The following is a 20,930-nucleotide window of genomic DNA, read 5'->3' on the forward strand; positions in this document are numbered from 1 at the left end:
CCGAGTTCCGGGGATAAGCCCTGGAGCAGGCGAGGAAAGGGGCAGTCAGAGCGGCCACGGCACGGCCGGCCCTTGGGGGCGCGGGAGAGCGGGCGCGGGGGGCCGGCTGGGGGGCGCCCCTGCGGCCTGCAGGGCCGGGGGCGGGGCGGGGGCGGGGCGGGGTCGCGGGGGCGGGGCGGGGCGGGGGCGGCGCCGGTGCGCAGGCTCAGTCGGCCCTGGCTCGGGCCTGCGACGCCGGGGGCGCGGACGTGAGTGCGCGCGCGCGGCCGCCGGGGCTCTGGGCCGTGACGGGGGATCGGGGCGGCGGGGGGCGGCGGGGGGCGGCGGGGGCCCATCCGGGGGCGAGCGCGAGATCCGGGGCGGCGGGGGGCGGCCAAGCGGCCCGTCCTTGAGCGCGAGCCGGGGCCCGCGTCCCTTCCCGCGTCCCTTCCCGCGTCCCTTGCCCGGCGCGGGGGTGGGTCCGGCTCTCGCCCCGGCTGCCCCGACGGCCGCGTCCCCCACGGAGGCCGCTCACTTGGCGGCCGCGCTGCCCCAGGTGCCGGCTCGGCCCGGCGGGTGCCCGCAGAGGGTGGGCCGTAGGGGCAGCTGGTACGGGGCGGTGCCCGCCTGCAGCCAGGGGAGCTCCTCACCCTGTTTCACTTCTGTACTTTTTAAACGTGTGACAACACGTACGTAAAACCTAGAATTTACCATTTCTACCACTTTAAGTTGTATAACTCAGTGGCATCCGGCCCTTTCAGTGCCTTACACCCTGGTTTTGCCCCAAAGCAGAAGGCGCTAAAGGAGCTATGTTACCACAAAGGTTAGAACTGGGAGGTGCCCCAGCCTGCCCCCAAGGTAGACCCCCCCAGCCTTCCCCCAGCCATGCCCCCAGCCTGCCCCCAGGTAGGCCCCCCAGCCGGCCCCAGCCAAGCCCCCCAGCCGGCCCCCAGCCTGTCCCCAGCCTGCCCCCAGCCTGCCCCAGCCAGGCCCCCCAGCCCCGTCCCCAGCCAGCCCCCAAGCAGTGATGGCAGTTCAGGGAGTTCCCAGGAGGACAACCCTGCGGGTCAGGCTCAAGGGCAGCCCGCCCAGCGCCTCTGTCGCCTGCAGCCTCACCCTGGAAGACGCCCCTGTTCCTGGACCCCACCTGCCCCTGGGCCGCACTGGGCTCCCTCTGCACAAGTGCTTAGCTCCGCCTAGGTCTTAGTCCGCCAGAGTTACAGGTCCTATTACTTGCTTTTTAGGGCAAGAGCGATGCTGCGCCGTCTGGTGCCCCGGCAGCCTCTGCGGCTCTTCCAATGGCAGGCGGCGTGCGCTCGGGGAGCCTCTGTGCAGCGCAGGACATGGGCATCCACGATCCCCAGACCGCTCGGCCCTTGGGGGGCCGTGGGCAACAGCCCCCCAGTCTGCAGACGCAGCTCCTCCACACCCGCCGGCGGCCCCGAGGTGGCGCTGACGCAGGAGCGCTACCCCGTGAAGCGGCTGCCCTTCTCCACGCCGTCTGAGGCCGACCTGGCCGCCTTTGAACGCATCATCCCTGGCAGAGTCGTCACAGACACAGAGGTGCTGGCAGCTTCGAATGTGGACTGGCTGAGGACAGTCCGAGGTGAGGGAGGGTCTGTTCACACTTGTGCTTCAGGAGGGTGGGCATGCGGGAGCGTTGGGCACAGGAGCGTGGGGTCACTGGCGCAGGCACCTCCTTAGGCTGAAGAAAAGCTGCATCGTGGCTTTAACGTGTTCTGAGAACAACGTTTAGATAAGTTTAGTAGTAGTGCGGGAGATCTGCAGATTGACAGATAACATAGCCCGGGCCCTCTGAGGGCTGTGTGTCATGCTCGGTGCTGCTGTCATATGGGACCACACCGCCTCCAGCCACAGCAGGCCCCATCGTGGCTCTGCACTGCTGCCTGAGTGCCAGTCCCACAAACTGGGATGGAGCTTCTGAAGCAGGTGGGAGCTGTCCCTGGGATGGGGACGCTGGGCAGGGGGTCGCTGTCTCCTGAGGGCTCTTCCTGGAAGCCTCAGGCTAGACGGTCTGTCCTTGTGTGTGCTTGCGTGGACGGCCCCTCCTGGCTCCCTCACCCTGAGCTCAGGAGGGCCGCACGGGGCTTGCTTTTCTCTGAATGCACAGGACTCACTGCAGAGCATCGTCCCAAGGGGCGTCTGTTGGAGTAGTTTGTTGAACTTTTGTCAAAATAACCCTTTATGTGGCTTTCTTTTGGGGAGAAAGATGCCTAAGATTACGATCATTTAACATTTTGATTTTGGAGTTCTATAGAAAAAACAGCTAGTAAAAGACTTCACAGTTTTCTTAAAAATGGATTTCATTTTAAATGGAAACAGTTACTAAATATCTTGTCCAAAAAGAAAAAAAAATCTTGTCCAACCGATCATTTGCTCAGGGGTGGACCCCCTAAACTTTAGTGTCTGCACTGAGTGCAGAGTTGGGGTCCCAAACATGAAGATGCGCAGGAGGCTCACCCGAGGGCAGCAGCATGAGCGCGGCACGGGGGCCCAGGAGAGTCCCCAGCGCAGGCTGTGTCCTTGGAGCCTGGGGAAGCCACCTGGAAGGGTGTGTGAAGCCTCTGAGCAAGGCCGTACTTGGTGTGTTCGAGGAGCCCAGAGACCCACGTGCAGCTGGAGTAGATGCATGAGGGGGAGGTCAGAGAGTCGGGGCCTTGTGAGTCCTGGCGTTTCCCCCAAGCTGTTGGGCAGCGGGCCCGTGGCCTGACTGTGCCTGCCATATCGGGGACAGGCACTCATGGCCCAGTTGTGGAAGCAAGGAGGAGAGCCTGAATCTTTGAGGGGGTGTTCGGGGAAGATATGGGGTTCTGTGTGCAGAAGGAAGAATCTACGATTTGCTGATGGGTAAGGGGGTGTCAGAGGAGCAAGGGTGCAGGGACCCTGGGCCTGAGCTGGCCTTCCGTCTGCTGAGCAAAATGGCAGGAAGAGCGGGTCTGTTGGGGAAACCAAAGTCTGGAGCAGTCCAGATGGACATGGGCCGGGGGCCGTTGGGCTGTGAAGCCTGCTGGTCCAGGGCAGGGTCCACACAGTGACCGGGTGTCCTGAGGAGGCTGGTGACTGCTGTGGTCAGCGGGCGCTGGCAGGCACCAGCCAGGGGGACCGAGCAGGTGTGGCCGGGGCCCAGGAGGACCAGGGGCAGTATGTGCTAGAGCCGTGTGAAGGGAGGGGGAACCAGTGGGCACCAGGTCAGGTGCAGCTGCTGTGTGGGAGACCGTAGCAGGAGATTGTCCATAACGTGAAAGGGACACCTGTGCCACTGGAGCCGCTTGTGGGGTCTTGGGTGGTGGACGTGACCCCCCATCTGGTGGATGCATGGTGCCGTCAAGGGGCGACAGAGAGGTGGGAGGTGGGGATGGGGTCAAGAGGAGAGGTTATTTCCTTTTTGGTGTTGGTTTCGGATGAGCCTGCCAGTGCAGCAGGTTTGTCGGATGATGGGAATGATCTGCGTGAGGGGACAACTGGTAGCATGGTGAGAAATGGGGGATGGTGGCAAAGGGTGTGGGCGTGGAGGGCCCAGGGAAGGGCCACGGTCTCAGGGGCATGTGCAGAAGTAGGTGGGCGCTGCCCAGGTGTGTGCACGGAGGGGTGGCAGGTGGGAGCTGGGGTCCATGGGACGGGGGAGACGTGTGAGAGATGGGTGCGCAGGGCTGGGGCGAGTGGGCTGGAAAGTCACTCCCCGCGCCTGGGGAGCCAGATGCAGTGTGGGATCCCCTGGGTGGCATGTCGTGCCCCTGGGCCTGAGCAGCTGGCATGCGGTGAGGGCAGGCCGCTGGGAGAGAAGAGGCAGGTGAGAGTCTTACGTGCCGGGGTCAGCGTGTCCTGCGGAGGTTCGGACGGGGAAGGTTGGAGGCTTGCAGCCACTCGGTCTCTGCCACAGTCCGTTGTCTGAAAGCAGCCACAGCAAACGAACGGTATCAAACGGTTTCCACACGCTCTGCTTACGAACCCGGCCCCGGCCGTGGGTGCTGTGGTTGCCGGAGGACGGCAGGGGGGCCTTGCCTGCTGTGGCAGGTGACAGACCGTGCCGCGGGAGCGTGCCCTCGTAGCCCAAGCCCTGTGGCACCCCGAGCGAGCCTCGCGGGACTGTGCTGTCCTACAGGACCGGGGCCCAAGGGCAAACCTGGTTCGTCTGATGGAAATCGAGTGAGAAATGGCTTTCAGGAGAATCACGGACTTCAGGTGGGCGCACAGCAAGCCAAGGTGGCGGCCCCGTGGGTCTGGCGGGGAAGGAGGTCTTCGCTGAGCTCCAAGCTGAAGTCCTTGGCAGACGCACAGGCCGAGTGTCAGAGCGTGAGGCAGGTGCACATCTTCCAGATCCTGAGGTCGTGACCCCCGTGGGTGAGACTCACACATGCGACAGACGTTGTGGGAAGAATGTTCATTTGTGCGAGGACGTGACTCACAGCCAGCTGCCAGAGGGACAGAGGGTAGCAGAGGAGAACATTTAAGATCCGGGATAGAAGCATCCGCCGGGAGTGGGGCATGGAGGAGGCTGAGGACAACGTCCGGGAGGTGCTGCTGGCACGGGGGGCGCTGTCGGAGCCGTCCCGGGACCCGTGCAGGGAAACGCCCTCCGTCCTGGCCTGCTGGATGTCCTGTTTGCACGACCTGCTGACCCAGGGTGTTCTCCATCACCCTCCTGTATTTGTTACCCCGACTGCCCACCCCCCCCCCCCCCGCTCAGGACACTCCTCTCCCCTGGAGGGGAGTCCCCAACTCCCAGGAGGGGCAAGGCGGGAGTGGCACCCAGCCACCTCCTGCTGTGCTGGCCACAGCCCTGGAAGGCCTCCCCCACTCTGCTCCGTCTGCCTTCCGGCGGGAGGAGAGCGGAGGCCGGGGAAGCAGAGCCCCTGCCCCTCCCGAGCCCTGGCTCTGCTTCTCCCGCACCGAGGCCTTTCCCCTTCTGTTCCCGAGTCCATCCGTCAACCTCCGAGGCTCCACGAGCACGAGGAGGGGGAGACCGGGCGCACGTGGACTTCAGTGAGCCCCGGGGCCAGCTGCCTGGATGCTCCCTCCCTGCCTCCTGCCACACGTCCCAATCGGCCGCGCCATCGTGGAGCAGCAGCACATCCGTGGCTGCCTCCCTGGGGCCCGTGTCCTGAGGTGGACACGATCCCGAGGCCTCCCGGAGGCTCGGGGCGGGCGTGAGCTGGAGCTGGCCGGCCCCGGCTCAGGGGAGCTCGTTCCTGAGAATTGTGAGAATCCTGTGTCGGGCCAGTTGTGAAACAGCCGTTGTTGAAAGTTATTTAAAGAGGTGATTAAATCGTATTTAAAACAAGGATCATAACTACTTGGAACTTACCTGTTCCTACAACAAGCACGAGGTAAGAACCGCACCAGACCTCAGAGCCGAGGCAGAAGTGGCTGCCGTGGGGGCCTGTGCTCGCGCCTTCCTGGAGGCCCCACACCTGCCTCTGTACGTGCAACGAAGTCAGGGCAGAGGGAGCCCGCCTGTCCCGGGGGGCGTCCAGGGCCCCCGCTGGCCCCGTCCGGCATCCCGTCAGTCACAAGTACACTGCTCTGATGAGACGTGGTGGGAGGTCCGCTAACCATGGGTGGAGGCATGGATTTGGGACGTGGCCGTTGGGCAACCACCCTGGGCCTCTGGGGGCACAGCTGGTCATCGGTTGCTGTGCTGGGTGCCAGCATGAACCTCGACAGGATGCTCGCCCAGGCCCAAGTGGCTCCCCGTGACAGACATGCAGCTCCAGGGGCAGCAGCTGCTCCCAGCAGGCAGCCAGGCGGTGCCCCTGCTCTGGGCACGGGCCTCAACGTCCCTGCCATGGCCTCCCTGCCGTCCGTGGCCAGGCCCACTTTGGAGGTCTTGCCCGGGTTGCTGGGGTCTGCGGGCTGGCTGGTAACCTGGCCGAGCAGGTCGCCTCACGGAGGCCAGGGAGTCCTCTCTCCGGAGCGGAGACCCACGCAGCTGCCATGTGTGACGTGCTCCTCGGTGTTGCAGGTTGTAGCAGAGTGCTGCTGCGGCCCCGGACGTCGGAGGAGGTGGCTCACATCCTCAGGTACGGGAGGTGGTTGGTGGCTGCTGGGGGCGCCCGTCAGGGAGGGGGGCCGGCCTCTCCTTGCCAACAATCCACCGTCAGGTCTATTCTAGAAAAGTTGGGAAACAGAGAGCCGTAAAGGGAAAAATGACCAAGTGCTGTGTTCCCTCCAAAGGCAGCCCCCGCCGTGTCCCCTCCGCTAGTGTGCGCGGCCAGTAAGCCATAACGTGGTGTCTGTGCTGGGAGCGCTTTCTTTCCCGCTTGGCCGTATTGCGCCCGCTCCTAGGGCCTCGGCCTTCGTGCCACAGTTCCCATGGGCCTGGTGGCTGCTGTCGTGGTCTGTCCTCCGACGCATGAGCCCCTGATCCTGTGCCGCTGGTGACCTCGGCGTCCCTGTCCCCGTCGGGTGCCGTGCCCTGTGGCTGGGACTTGCTTACAGCTGAAGTCTGCGTCCTCGGTGCCGCGCCCCGCCAGCGGCCTCCGGTGCTCCGGGTCTGTTTTGTTCGCCTGAGTTCCACGTAGGGATCACATGGTGCCCGCCTGTCTGACCCACTGAGCCGTCGTACGCTCTGGGTGCACCCATGTCATCTCATCCACACCGTGTCTAACGCGTGGAAGGGTCCACCCCACCAGCGCTCTGCAGTGTACCAGAGACCATGCGCAGGTGCCGTCCAGTTTTACATGAACGTGGAACAGCCCCAGCCCAGGAACACGGGGCACACGCACTTCCTGTAGGGGCCACGGCTGGAGGCTTGCCGGCTCACGGGGTTCATGGGATGTGCCCGCACAGCCTTCTTCCCAGGAGCAGGCACAGCGTTTCTCCAAATCCTTACCCACCCGGACCCTCCGTTGGGGTCTTGGCACCTAGAGAGTGGCCTCCTAGGATGTTAGGGCCTTGTGTGCCACCCCATCCAGGGTCTGGGAAAGTGCCAGCCTCGTCGCTGAGCACAGTTTTGTGGTAGCCATTGCCGCCTGGGGGGCCCCCCCATCGAGGCTATGGGCGTGGGAAAGAGGACTCGGGGTTGGGCGGGCTCGCCCTGCGGGGATGCCCGTGCAGGTGTAGGGAGGAGCGCCCTGATGCCCGTCCCGTGCTCACCCAGGTACTGTCACGAGAGGAACCTGGCCGTGAACCCACAGGGGGGCAACACAGGCATGGTGGGGGGCAGCGTGCCCGTCTTCGATGAGATCATCTTGTCCACTGCCCTGATGAACCAGGTCATCAGCTTCCACAGCGTGTCCGGTAAGCCAGTGCTGCAGCCACGCAGCTGGGGGACCACGCCCGGGAGGGAGAGGCCCTGCTCTGTGCCAGGCCTGCTGCCTGCGTCTGCCCTGGATGCAGTTGTGAGAGGGTCACTGGGTGACTTGTGCCATGGGCTTGAGGTGGGGGCGGGGCCGTTGCTGCAGCCCCTCTGACTCGGCTTGGACGGCCCTTGTCCCTCGTAAGTGGGACATAAAGGGTGGGGTGCAGGGAAGTGTGGGCGCGCTGCCCGCCTGGTGGACCCCGAAGCACTGCCTCCCAGCTGGGCACCTGGGGCAGGTCATTCTCCATGCTGGGGGCCCTGGCCCCAAAGCTCCAGGCCAGCAGCGTCCCACAGGAGAAGCGTCTTCAGGCTTGTCACATGTGCCCTGGTGGTGACATCACCCCTGCTCAAGGGGCCCCAGCCATGCAGCCATGCTTTCCCTGGTTTCCCCAAGCGAGAGTGTGTGCACGTGAGGATTCTTTTCTACCTTGGCTGTATGTGTTTTTCTTCTTCTTCGTGGTAAATCCTAAAGGTACCTTCTGGGGGACACGCTCCTTTTCCTGGGTCCAGGTTCCGAGGGGGATGCCCCCCCGGCGGCTAACCCCCACAGAGCCCCCGCGGTGAGGCTCCCAGCTTGTCCTGAGCTGAGAGCACCCACGGCAGCTCCTCTGCTCGGCAGGGACCCTGGTGTGCCAGGCGGGCTGCATCCTGGAGGAGCTCAGCCAGTACGTGGAGGCGAGGGGCTTCGTCATGCCCCTGGACCTGGGGGCGAAGGGCAGCTGCCACATCGGGGGAAACGTGGCGACCAACGCAGGTGGCCTAAGGTTCCTGCGCTACGGCTCGCTTCATGGGACTGTCCTGGGCCTGGAAGTGGTGAGCTGGGGCCTCTGGCCCCCTTTCCTCTCTGTCCCCCAGCCTCTTCGCAGGGGCCAGTGCGCTTGGCTGTGAGGTCTGCCAAAGGGCCTTGTCCTGTCTTGGCACACGCCGTGTGTCCTCGGGCATTGTCCCCAGGTCTCAGGGACGGCCGGGGTGGTACAGGGTGACATCAGGACGCCTTGGGGGTGCGGAGTCCACGGGGTGAGTGGGGCACACCGTGACTCTCCCCCGCCGCCCCAAGGTCCGCCCTGCTGTGTCCCTGAGCTCCCTGGGGGTGGGGGCGTGAGGGTCCTCCTCTCCAGCTGATTGGACACCTTTGGGCCTGGCGTCACCGGGTGCCCCAGCACCCCTCAACCCAACTGGGGTGGTTGGGGGCTCAGGCCTGGCTCACCCTCTGAGGGTGCCTGGGACTCGGCTCCTGTCCCCCTCCACTAGGTGCTGGCTGATGGCACCGTCCTGAACTGCCTGAGCACCCTGCGCAAGGATAACACGGGCTATGACCTGAAGCAGCTCTTCATCGGGTCGGAGGGCACGCTGGGAGTCATCACGGCCGTGTCCATCCAGTGTCCTCCCAAGCCCCAGGCGGTCAACGTGGCATTCCTCGGTAGGCCGGCTGTCGGGGTGCACCAGCTGCGCTGCCGTGGGCGCGAGGGAGGCTCGCCGTTGGTCGTGGCTTCGCTGTTTCCAGGGCTTGGTGCTTGCGGAGTCCGGAGCAGAGCCTCTCCCATCTCGGGGCGGGGTGCCCTGGAGTCTGGGACAGGACGGGGGCTCTGCTCAGCGCGGCCGCGCCGTCTTGTTCGCTGATTCTGAGGGAAGTGGAGGCACTTCGGTGTGTTCGTCCCCGTGGGGTGACCAGTCACACCCATGGGAACACACTGCCCAGCCCGTCCGCTGCCCGTCTCTGCCCTGCCCCCGCTGCCCCCACCAGTGCGTGCCGTGCATCCTGTGATGCTGCGGCGTGGGAGCCCTCTCCACCCCACGGGGCTCCCTGTTGGCCCCCGGGTCCCTGCTGCCAGCAGACCCTGAACGGACCTTGTGTCTCCATTGTCCCCCGAGTCCCTCCAGCCTCGCCTCCACTTGGTGGGCAGCGTTAGGGCCTGTCCTCCACTAGCGCAGAAGCTGGGGAGGCGTCCAGTCTTCTCGAGGTCACCACGGCGGCTGCCTCCCTGGTCAGCGGTGCCTGGAGCCGCAGCAGGATGCAGGGTCCTCCGTCTCTGAGCTCTGGCTGTGACCAGTTAGCATCAAACAAATGAAATGTGCCGTTTCCACTGCTTGGCGCTGGGGTCGTCCCACCCCGGGCCCATCTGCCCGCCTTCAGCTCCCCCAGAGGACACTGTCACTAGTTCACAAGGGAGGCTGCAGGTGGCTTCCTTGACCTGCGGTTCACACGGCTGGTCATTGGGAGGCCTGCTGCTGCCACCAGGGGTTCTGGCGTTTTGTTCTTTGGTCACTTTAAAGGTTTTCTCCTCTCTGGGTGTTTCTGATTTGGGGTATGTTGCCGACATGCACGTTTTTATCTCGGGTCTTCGAACTTCCTGAGCCTGTGGCTGGGTATCCTGTCCGTTGTAGAAGCTGCCCGTCTGCTGTGCCCACAGCCCTGCAGTCCGTGCTCTCAGTCTCTCCACCTTCTCCACCCCTGTTGCGCTCTGGGAGGTTTCTTCCGCTCTGGCTCCGTTCACCCATGTTCCCTTCAGCTGTGGTCCGTGTGGCCCAGGCTGCCGCATCCAGCCCCGCGTCCAGCTGTGAGACCTCTGCCTGTTCCTGGGCGAGCAGAGCAGGCGCCTTGCCCTCTGCGGACACGCTCCCCGGCGCCAGCAGGGCGTCTCCATGCCTCCCCTCTCGGCCCCGAGACACCCTCCCCAGCACGGGGTCAGTCTCCTCGGCCGCTCGACAGCCGGTTCCCCGGCATCTCGTCGTCGAGAAGCTGAAGGAGTTACGCCGGGCTGCCGGACGCCTGCGTGCTCACCCTGATGGGAAGAGCGAGCCCGTTTCTGGCCTGCACGTGCCCCGCGGCTCCCCTGGTCCCCCCACCTTCCTGAGCCCCGTGGGTTCTCAGACGAACATTTCCTGCCTTGATGGTCACAGCCATCGTGTGCTTGTTGGTGACCGGCGCCGGGTGCCCCCCGGGGCAGGGCTCTGCTGCCCAGCTCGCCAGCACAGCGGCAGCACGGGGGGCTTGGGTGCGTCTGGCTGGGGTTCTGGCGCCCGTGCCTGAGTCCTGTCGCCTCTGCAGGTTGTCCAGGCTTCGCCGAGGTTCTGCAGACCTTTAGCACCTGCAAGGGGCTGCTGGGTGAGATCCTGTCCGCGTACGAGTTCATGGACGCCGAGTGCATGTGGCTGGTCAGGCACCACCTGCACCTCACCAGCCCAGTGCAAGGTAGTGACCCCGCTGGCGGGCAGCACCCGCCCCTGCCTGGGTGCCCTGGGCCGTAGGGATGCTCACAGGCTGTTCTGTGCACAGAGTGGGGAGCGGCAGGGAGGTTGCCGGAATCTCTGCAGCTCTGGCGTCACCAGAGCCAGATGCTTGTCATAAATGTGCCCCCAGAGCTGGTTTAGGCGATGCCGCCGTTTGTGCCAGAGCTCCAGGGTCTCTGAAAAGCCCCAGTGCACTGGCCAGACCCGCTTCTCTTCAGTGGAGAGAAGCCATCGGTCCGTGAAGGATCCCAGGGAGTTCTTTCCAAATCAGCAAACAGGAGCATCGACTCAACGTTTCAGAAAGCAATTTGGCACCTCGAGACGAGAAACGTTGCGCTGTGGATCTTGGTACTTTCACCAGAGACCTACCCTACAGCAACAGTGGGGGGTTAGCGCAGGCTGCCCTGGCTCCGGGTGTAAACAGGACGCTTGCTTCTCACAACCTGGAGGCTGGAAGTGTCAGACTGAGGGGCCAGCAGGGCCGGTTTCTGCCGAGGCTGTCGTCCTGGCTCGCCGACGGCACCCCTCTGGCCGTCTGCTCACGTGGCCTCTTCTCTGTGTGCAGGAGAGATCTCTGGTGCCTCTCGCTCTTTCTAGGAGGGCACCGGTCCTGTGGGATCAGGGCCCCATCCTTATGAGCTAAAGTAACCGTAATCACCTGCCTGAAGACCCCGTCTCTAAATACAGTAACGTTGGTGGTGGCTTCCCTGTGGGAATTTGGGGCGATCTCAACTTTGTCCCTAGGAAGCATGAATATGGAAAGATCTTTATGCTTTAAATTTTTAATGAGATCCTCCTTGTAGTAGGTTCTACTTTTAGGAAACCATCTAAATGTCCAGTAGTAAAGAAATAAGCTGATACAACCACTGGAAAGATGGGGTGTCCCCGGGGGTGGATGGGAGGGCCTCTGGGGGCGGATGGAGGAGCGCTGTATGGCCGTTGGGCATGCGGGTGAGAAAGCTGCTCCTAAGGTCACGTTCAGGGCAAAGGCCAGGCCCCCTGCCGCCCTGGGCAGGGTTCAGCCTGCAGAGCTCCTCTACTGGTTGGAAGGCAGGAAGGAGCGCTGTCAAACATGCTCAGCCACTGTAATCTGGCAAGCTGGGACATGTTTTTTTGTTTCTACTTGTCTTTGTTTGCCAAATCCTCTTATGTGAGCATGTTTTACTTTCGTAATTGGAAAAGGAGCCCATAGAAATTAAAATGCTCCCGGTGTTTTCTATGATGTATGGTAAAGAGCAGAATTTGCATTTCAGCATGGAAAAATGCCAACATCTGGAAAAGACTTGCTGTACTCGTAGTACTTTTTTGGCAGCCACTTTTACTGTAGTGCTTAAAGGAAGAATGAATTTATTGATTTCAGTAAATTCAAATAAATTCACTGTAGCCTTAAAGAAAAGGACAAGCTTAAAATTTTCTTACAGTTACTAATGCAAATATTTTTAAACTTTATTTTATTTTATTTTTATAAACTTTTATAAAGTTTATTTTATTTAATTTTTTTTAATTTTTATTTTTTTAATTATTTAAATAATTATTTATTTTAATTATTATTTAATTATTTTAATTTTTATTTTAAAGTTTTAAATTTTTATTTATTTATGATAGTCACAGAGAGAGAGAGAGAGAGAGAGGCAGAGACATAGGCAGAGGGAGAAGCAGGCTCCACGCACCGGGAGCCTGATGTGGGATTCGATCCCGGGTCTCCAGGATCGCGCCCTGGACCAAAGGCAGGCGCCAAACCGCTGCACCACCCAGGGATCCCTATTTTTAAACTTTAAAAAAGAGGCATCTTGGGTAAAAAGCATGTAGTTTTTGCACGTGGCGCTCTGCATCGTGGGCATCCTGGGCCATCGCAGGCACGGTGGCCTCTCCTTAGCCTGTGGTCTTGGGGACACCTGCAGTTGGTAAGAGGGGCTCCTTGCCCACAGCCCCATCCAGGTGCCAGTGGCGAGGCCCTCACGGTGCCACTCAGGGTTGTCCCTGTTTCTGGGGAGCATGGTTTCTGTTCCAGTGAAAGACCTATTTTTATTTATCATTATTTATTTTAGCTTATTTGTTTTAGTAATCTCCATACCCAGTGTGGGGGTTGGCCTCACAGCCCTGAGCTCAAGTCACACACTCCTCCAACCAGGAGGAGCCAGCCAGGCACCCATGAAAGATGTGTTTCAAGCCATTGGAAATATAGCCTGAGCAGAATCTTCCTGCTTTCTGGGCCTTGGGCCCTGTCAGCCACACAGGGGCCATCAGAGATGCTCGGCCAGGCGGACCCAGACCCGTCCTACCCTCCGTCTGACCACCTTGCCCGGCTCATCCTCCTTTTTGTGCCTTCCAGAAAGTCCGTTTTATGTTCTCATTGAGACCTCAGGCTCCAGAGCAGAGCACGATGCTGAGAAGCTGAATGACTTCCTGGAGCAGGCCCTGCGCTCCGGCCTGGTGACCGATGGGACCGTTGCCACGGACCAGATGAAACTCAAGGTGCGTGGGTGCTGCTGGCGCCTCCTTGCCTCCCTTACGCTCAGCTGTCCAGGACGTCTACGTGCTGCCGTGTGTCTGAACGTGAGCAGTTGTCCCTGCCTCTTGGGAAACATACTTTGAGTCTCCAAAATATCAGTGGCATTTTTTAAATTAAATTAAACTTTGTTTTAACTTATTTTAATTAATTTGCTTTTTTATAAAGTTATTTGCAAGAGAGAATGCTGTGTGTGAGTGAGGGGAGGCACAGAGGGAGCAGGAGACAGAGAACATCAGGCTCCCCACTGCGTATGGAGCCTAGCACGGGCCTCAGCCTCACAAGCCTGAGATCATGACCTGAGCCAGAACCAGAAGTCCGGTGCTTAACCAACCGAGTCGCCCTGTGGGAGCCGCTGTCACTGTCGTGGGGGTCCTGGGGTGGCGGGAGCCCCTGTCCTGTTTGTGCGCCGGCGTCCTTGGGCTGCAGTGTAGAGAGCGGCTGGCCAGGGCAGGGTTGAGGGAGGGCGTGGGGCTGGGCAGCAGGGGGTGGTAGAGGCTGTGTGCCTCCGGGCGCTCCTGGGGAGAGTGGGGATCGGGTCTCAGAAGGGGCCTCTTTGGGTTCCTTTTCTACCTTATCGTTAAACCTCTTTCATGGTTATCTTGTGTGTTTAGTGAATATTAAGCGTAGGGAGTCCAACCCCATCTCCGGATGCAGGGCCTCACGCCTGCACTCTCATCCTTCTGGGGTCTGGGTCCCCACCGTACCATTGTCCCTGCCAGGTGACCTCACTGCTGGAAGGGCGGCGATGTGATGGGCCCCCCACCCCAGCCTCTCACCAGCCTGCTCCAGCTGCCAGCACCCCAGTCCTCGCAGCTCTGCGGCCCTGTCCCCGTCCCCCCTGCAGGGTCGTCCTGCCCCGACCCTACCATCGTCAGATTCCCTCACCGGCCAGCAACCCGACCGGGCTCTCCCACCGCGTCCCCCAGAGTGTCCCCTGGCCTCGTGGAGAGGGGGCCTCGGTGTGTCCTGGGACGAGCTGGGGCCACATTCTGGGGCCTCGTCCAGGACGGACTCTGGGATCAGAGCCCCATGCCTGTCACAACACGGAACATTTGTGTTACCCACAGAGTTCCTGTGACCTTCCCGGTCACCTCAGGCTAGCCACGTCCTAAGGGCCATTGGCGCAGACCCCGTGGCAGCCTCCCCTCTGACTCTGCCGTGTTTTCTGACCCCCTAGGCGCTGTGGGCCCTGAGAGAAAGGATCTCGGAGGCGCTGAGCCGGGATGGCTACGTGTACAAATACGACCTCTCCCTGCCCACCGACACACTGTACGACCTTGTGACCGACCTGCGTGCCCGCCTCGGCTCCCAAGCCAAGCGCGTGGTGGGCTACGGCCACCTGGGTGAGCCTCCCTGGGTCAGGTGGTGACGGGGGACCCCAGTTGTCTGGAGCCCCGAGTCGTCCTCAGGGTTCTGGGGGTATTCTGAAAGCACCTGTTTGTGTTTCGGCCACCGCCCTGGCGCCCTTCCCAGGCCTGGTATGCACGAGCCCCTTCCTGTTCCCCCTTTACGTCTTAAGGGATTAATTCCTAGGAGGGGATGTTTCGTTCCTCCCAATTCTTGGTGCCCTGGGAATGGGCATCTGAAAGCCCCGTGTACCGGGGGGTGCAGAGCCGCGTGGCCGCAGCCTCCACTGGCCTGTCTGCAGGGAAGGACCTGGAGAGGGGGTGAGGGCTTGGTAGGCAGGAACAGGGGCATTACCTGGGCGGGGCTCACCCGGGGCCCCGGAGCACCTGGTGTGGCAGGACTTGTCATCAGGATAGTTTTCTCAGCTGGTGCCGTGCCTTTCCTGAGAGCCAGTCAGCACACGACGCATTGAGATGCTTGATGTGTGACAGACGGTGCCCCCCAGAGTGGGTGGGAGCAGGGGGTTGCCCAGCACCCTGGACGCAGAGCATGGTGGGGGTTCCAGGTGCCCAGTATCTGCACGGAAGTCCTTCGCCACACCCTGCGTGTCCACGTGCACATACTTCTCACCCACGGAGGACGATGTTTGAGTTTTAGACGGGGACGGGAGAGCACGCCTGACCTGGAGCAGGGCAGCACCTGTCCCCGGCATGGGCAGTGGGACCTGCAGGAGGAGCTTGCCAAGTTAGGCTCCATTCAGGCTGTCGGACGGTCTTCCCGGGAATGCAGGGACAGGGACGCGGGGCTTGCCAACCTGGCGCTGGAGAGGAGGCCCAGGGCAGGTGCCACCTCTGGGAGGTGGCACCTGAGCGGGCGTGGAGGTGGCAAGGCTGCCGGCTGTGGATGGGGAGCCGGGGGCCTCGGCGGTCTTCCTCCTGGTGGGGCCCTGAGGCAGCCTCCGTCCCCATGGGGAAGGCTTGTGGCCTGAGGTGTAGCCAGAGCTTCTTCGGTCTGGGGGGGCGGGGTGGGTGTGGGCGTCCAGGCTGGTCTCCCCATGTCAGCAAGGCCGTTCCCTCTGGGCCCCTGCTGCGGGGGCTGTGGTTCTGGGGTAAGCCCAGCGCGCCCTCCGGCCCCTGCGGCTGCCTGTGTCCCAGGCCGCACCGTCCTGTGTGTCTCTGCCCTGCGTCCACGCTGGACACTGTGAACTCCCCCGCGGCGTGGGGTGGTCTCTCCCTCTGGGCCGGTGGAGTCTGAGGGGTGGGCCTCAGGGCCGCCTCGCTGGTCTGGCAGGACTGCGGTGAAGGTTCTGGGCTGGGGGTTTGTGTCGTGGGGGGGGCTGACCGCAGGCCACTGTCTTCTCCCGCCGCAGGGCTGCCCTCGCTCCCCTGCTTCTGAGCCGGCGTCATTTTGTTTTCTGGGAGTTTGTCCATTGCTTCTAAAACCTCCAACGTGCGCGCCGACATCTGTGGCGCCCTGGCTCCTGCGCTGGGTCAGCACCTGTGGGCGCCCCGTTTCCATCCCACTGGGGTTTGTCCCTCCTGCCTTTTCTCGTCCGCCCTGGTCGCAGCTTGAGTCGCGCAGCCTGGCCGGGAACGTGGGCTCGCTCTCCGCTGGGGTCCCCTCGGCCGTCCTCAGCCCGGGGTCCTCGGGCCCTGACGTCCAGCCGCTCTTCTCATCCTAGGAGTCCGCCTTCTCGCGGATCCCAGGGCGGCTGTCGTGACGTCGCGGGTCCGTGTCCTCGTCAGACCCGTGGGGGCTCGGGGCCCGCGGGCCGGCACGGCCCCTGCTCACTCCGCCCTGGCGTCCGTGCGCTCGGCTGGGGGCGCACCGGGCAGCGTCGTCTGGCGCTGGCGTGTGGGCCACTGGCCGCGGTGCCCGCTCCGCTCCCCGTTTCCCGGCCTCGGGGGCTGAGGCCGCCCCGCCCGGCTCCCGCAGGCGCTCAGTCCGGGCCGTCGTCTGGGCCCGAGGCGGTCCGAGTTGCCCAGGGGTCTGTACAAGGACGGCTGAGTCGCTCCCGGCCCGCGGTCCGCAGCCGGCGGCCCCGCCTCGGTGGCAGCGCGTGACCCGCGGTGCTCGCGGGGGGGGCAGCCAGGAGCCCCGCGCCCCGCCGCCCGAGTCCCCGCCCCGTCCCCCCGCCGCGGCACCCGGCCCTGTCCGACGCTCTGGGCGCAGGATCGCTGTCCTCGGCGCCGCCCCGGCGTCCTCGTGCCTCCCGTTCCCGCCGGTGCGCTCCGTCCAGCCGCGGGTCGCCTCTCGTCTGCTTTTAAAGCTTTTGTCGGAGACGGAGTCGGGGAGGGGACACGGAAGCCGGGCCGCGCAGGGGCCCCGCGGGGCTCGATCCCAGCGCCCGCGTCGGCGCCCTGGGGCACGTTCCCCGTCCCTGCCCCGCCGTCGGCTCCGGCCCCCGACGCTGGAGCCCGCGGGAGGCTGACGCGGGTCCGGCCCGGGCTCGTGCGGCGCCCACGAGGACGGCGTGTGTGCGGGGAAGCCGGGCTCGCGGATCGCGGCGGGGCCCGCAGCCCCCGCGGGGCACCTCCAGCCGGGCCACCGCCGCCGCGCGCCCGCGTCCTGCTTTGAGGCACGGGAGGGCGGAGGGCGGTTCCCCCCGACCGACCCCGTTTATTTCCTTCAGCGTGCGGCGGCCCCTCCGCGACCCGCCACGCACGCACGCCGCGGACCCGCCCGTCACGCACGCACGCCGCGGGGGCCCGTCACGCACGCACGCCGCGGACCCGCCCGTCACGCACGCACGCCGCGGGGACCGGCCATCACGCACGCACGCCGCGGGGGCCCGTCACGCACGCACGCCGCGGGGCCCGTCCTTCACGCACGCACGCCGTGGGGCCCGCCCGTCACGCACGCACGCCGCGGACCCGCCCGTCACGCACGCACGCCGCGGGGCCCGCCCGTCACGCACGCACGCCGCAGACCCTCGCCGCCCGCCACCCCGGTGCTTCCCTAACCTACCGGCTCTTTTCCCTTAGGCTCGCTCGTGGATGGAGTCACAGCCCTGCGGCTTAGGGCGGTGCGCACGCGCGTCTGCTTCCCTGTGGGGCCCTGGGTCGCCCCGCGCGCCTCAGGTCCCCAGCTGGAAGCCGTCGGGAGCGCGATCCTCCTGGACAGCGTAGGCGGCTGACCCCGGGTCGCCCTGGCCAGGCTGCGCCCGCGCCGCCTCCGTGTCGCTGGGAAGTCTTGGGTCAGCGGTCGCGCTCTGCCGCGTGGGTGGGCCCCGTCGAGTCCGCCGGGGGACGGAGGGGACCGCGGTCCCGGGGGGAGGGGCGTCCTGCCCGCACACCGTGGGCTCTCCCCTGGCCTCAGCCCCCCGCTGCCCCCCGCCTCCGGACGAGCCAGGCCCCGGGGTGCAGCCCTCCCCGGAAGGAGGCCCCGCGGTGGCGCGCATCCCGGCGCGGGTCTGCGGCGAGTCTCCGGGCTCCGTGCGGCGGTGCCCACGTGCCTGTGCGCGGGGCTCGGTCCCCGTGGCAGCCTTGCGGGCCCTGCGGCGAGGGTCGCGGATCTCCTGCGCGCGGCGGTCGCGATCGGGGCTCTCGGTGCGCGGGGCCGGCGGCCCGCCGTCTGCCGCTGCGTCGCAGGCACGTGTCCTTCCGCTTGGCTCGGTCCTCGGGGTTCCTGCGACCGGCCGCCCCCGCCGTCCCCCGCCGTCCCCCCGCCGTGACCCCCGCCCCGACCGGCGTGACCTCTCCTTGGCTCGCCAGCGGCGATGCGCCTCGGAACCCGTCCGCGGGGCCGGTCGAGAGGCGCAGGACGTCGCCGGGCCGGTGCTTCACGTTCTGGGCTCTCGGCCCTGCGAGCGCTCGGGCGTCTGCGCGGAGGCTCCGGACGCCGCGGACCTTTCCCGGCCAGGTGGGCTGGCGCGGCCTGCGGGGCGGGGGGAGGAGCGGCGGAGCCCCCTGCACCTGCCCCTCGTGTGCTCGGCGGGGCAGCGGCGCTTCTCGGGCCTGCTCAGGCCCCTCCGCGGGCGTGGGTGGCCCTGCCCTCCGTGCAGCGGGGGAGGGGCCCGCCGTGCTCCCTGCGTCCCAGCCGCGGGGGAGGCGGCAGGAGGAGCCCGGGGCCCGGCGGAGGCCCCAGGCCTGTCCCCCGTTGCTCCCCGTGCTCCAGCCTCTCCGAGCCCCCTGCCCCTCGGTGGGCGGCAGCTGTCCCCGGGCCCCCGCCGCCGTCCTCGCGGCCCTGCGCCTGCGGGCGGGCTCCTCCTGGCCGCGAACCCCGCCGCTGTGCCTCCCGGAGTCCTGCCGCCTCCTGCCGTCCGTCCGCTGCCCCGCTGCCCTGCCCGGCCCGCCTTGATCCCCGCGCGTGTGGGTCGTGAGCCAGGCTGGCCCCGCAGCCAGGGCTGGAGCCAGGGCGCGTCGGGGTGTCCCTGGGAGGCCAGAGCGCAGAGCGTCGGGCAGACCTGGGGCGGGGGCGGGGCACCGCTGGGAGATGCGGCCCGGCCCCGGGGCTCCGTCTGGCCGGGCAAAGGCCCGCACTGTCGGCTGGGCGCCCTCAGAGGGGCCCAGCGGTAGAGGGGGGCGCTGGGGAGGCCTCCCGGAGGGGAGCAGCGGTCGCCAGCAGGTCGCTCTTACCACGGCGGCAGGGACCGGGGCTGTGAGCAGGGGAAGCCGCTGAGGGCAGGGGCAGGACCGGGTCTCAAGGAGGGGGCGCAGCCTGCCCAGCCTGACCCGGGGTCCTGTCCCTGCAGGAGACGGGAACCTGCACCTCAACGTGACATCTGAGGACTTCAGCCGGTCGCTGCTGGACGCCCTGGAGCCCTACGTGTACGAGTGGACGGCTGGGCAGCGGGGCAGCGTCAGCGCCGAGCACGGCCTGGGCTTCAAGAAGAAGGACGCCCTCCACTACAGCAAGCCGCCCGCGGCCCTGAGGCTCATGCAGCAGCTCAAGGCCCTCCTGGACCCCAAGGGCATCCTGAACCCCTACAAGACGCTGCCTGCCCAGGCCTGACGGGGCCTACAGACGGGCCTGGGCTCCGTGGGGCTCCGTCCAGGGGCGCACTCCCCTCCCCTCCCCTCTGCAGGCCGGGAGATTGCCTCCCGCGCACACCCTGACTGGGCCGGGCCAGACAGGCAGTTCCGCCCACTCAGGAGACCAGGCTGCATTCCCGCTGCCTGTGGCTACTGCTGTAGATGGGGTGACGGGTGGTCCTGTCACAGGGTCCCTCACGCTGCGAGTCCTCCACAGAGGTGATGAGCTCCGTGGGACAGCGTGGGGGCCCTCCTGCAGCTCTGACCTGCAGCCTGGGTCACTGGGGGCTTTGTGCATGACCAGGGCCATGTGTGAGTCACGGGCGTGGTCTCTGCCCTGGAAGGCATCATTCTCCCGATTTCTGGAAGGCTCATCCGTTGCCAAGACAGTTGTCAGATGTTGGCAATGTCTCACTGGGTGGTTTGTGGCAATCCGTCCACGGAGACGCATCTGTCGTTCTGCTGCGTCGAACATCAGCAAGGCTGGGGTGGGAAGCCCCGGTGTGCACAAGCTTGTGTTGATAAGGCTACGGACTGGGCGCCCGTGCGACACCCTGACCCCCTCAGCCCTGTTGCCCTGGGTCGTGGGGCGGCTCCTGGGGCCCCCGGCAGGTCTGCAGGTTGCATTTGTGTTTTTGGCCACCCTGAACTTCTAGTAAAGATGGGAACGAGTCACAACACTCCCTGCTTCTGTTACCAGGAGGGTCTCGTGAGGTCTGCGGCGAGGTGCCTGTGTGCCTTGCCCCTGAGCACTAGGACGCCAGGGCCCACACCGTGACCTGGCCTCACCCCTTCCCCTGCACACCCCCGACAGACCCTGTGGGCCTGGTCTCCTGTGGTTTCCTGGGGCTGCACGTGGGAGGCAGGCAGTTCGTGTTGGTGACATGCAGCGTGGAGGCCTGGGGGCCGCAGCCGCAGGATGACTGTTAGCGGGGGTCGTGTCACTAAGGGGTTATGGTGCAGAGTTAAAACAAGGTGCAAGGTATTAAAAGACCTAAGGCTTTAGGTGATTTTTGCTAGAGAACGGGTGGGGCTCAGGGAGCAAGTGGTAGGGGGAACCCCGGGTCCCAGACGTCTGGATGTGAAGTGGCTTGTGGTTCAGTCGTGGGGCTCGCTCTGCAGATTCCCCTGCCCCACGTGTGCACACGGGGCACATGCGTACATGTGTACACGTACAGCACACATATGTGCCCAAGCACACGCGGGGCGGGCGGCCTCCCTCCTCGCCGTCCCCAGCTCTCCTGCTCTCTGCTGGGGTTTAAAATGGGTTCCCTTCCCTGCCCGTGGGCTGGCCTGGGTTCTGGAGCCTGGCTCGCTGTGACCGTGGCCGCTCTCCCCTGACCGGGAGCCCACGGGCAGCCCGAGGCACCCAGCACCCAGGACGACCCCAGGGTGCCTGACGGCATGGCGGGGCTGCCTGAGGCCGTGGTCACTCTCCGCTCCGTCCCCCTTCCTTCCAGGTCAGCAGGTGGCTCCTGGCGCTTGGCCTCCACCCTCTGAAGCCAGGTTTACAGTTGGCCTTTTTCTACAGGTTTTTGGGCTGGAGGCCGGGGCCTCCCTGCCGGGT

General features: G+C 64.8%; 1 protein-coding gene and 1 long non-coding RNA gene across 5 annotated transcripts; one reads left to right on the forward strand and one right to left on the reverse strand.

The window, feature by feature from the left end:
• The first annotated feature begins 178 nt into the window (after positions 1 to 178).
• Positions 179 to 20,041, forward strand: D2HGDH (D-2-hydroxyglutarate dehydrogenase). 4 transcript variants are annotated; one of them, XM_077869610.1, is made up of 11 exons: positions 381 to 668; positions 772 to 802; positions 1,224 to 1,585; positions 5,963 to 6,020; positions 7,100 to 7,239; positions 7,920 to 8,113; positions 8,552 to 8,720; positions 10,350 to 10,493; positions 12,864 to 13,006; positions 14,221 to 14,386; positions 19,084 to 20,041. In XM_077869610.1, the coding sequence occupies exons 2-11, from the start codon at positions 789 to 791 to the stop codon at positions 19,341 to 19,343; spliced, it is 1,650 nt and encodes a 549-aa protein (XP_077725736.1). In that variant the 5' UTR covers positions 381 to 668; positions 772 to 788; the 3' UTR covers positions 19,344 to 20,041. The 4 variants fall into 4 exon arrangements, with proteins under 4 accessions (XP_077725737.1, XP_077725736.1, XP_077725738.1 ...); XM_077869611.1 differs by lacking the exons at positions 381 to 668; positions 772 to 802 and adding an exon at positions 179 to 248; XM_077869612.1 differs by lacking the exon at positions 772 to 802 and having other exon boundaries at positions 497 to 668.
• LOC144296394 (uncharacterized) lies at positions 1,648 to 16,419 on the reverse strand. The gene is made up of 3 exons (XR_013363536.1): positions 14,745 to 16,419; positions 5,306 to 9,341; positions 1,648 to 4,412 (listed from the first exon to the last, which is right to left on the reverse strand). It is a non-coding gene; the product is annotated as an uncharacterized LOC144296394 (long non-coding RNA).
• Positions 20,042 to 20,930: the final 889 nt, after the last annotated feature.

The sequence above is a fragment of the Canis aureus genome, chromosome 24 (assembly GCF_053574225.1).
Source record: "Canis aureus isolate CA01 chromosome 24, VMU_Caureus_v.1.0, whole genome shotgun sequence".
Lineage (NCBI taxonomy): Eukaryota > Metazoa > Chordata > Mammalia > Carnivora > Canidae > Canis > Canis aureus.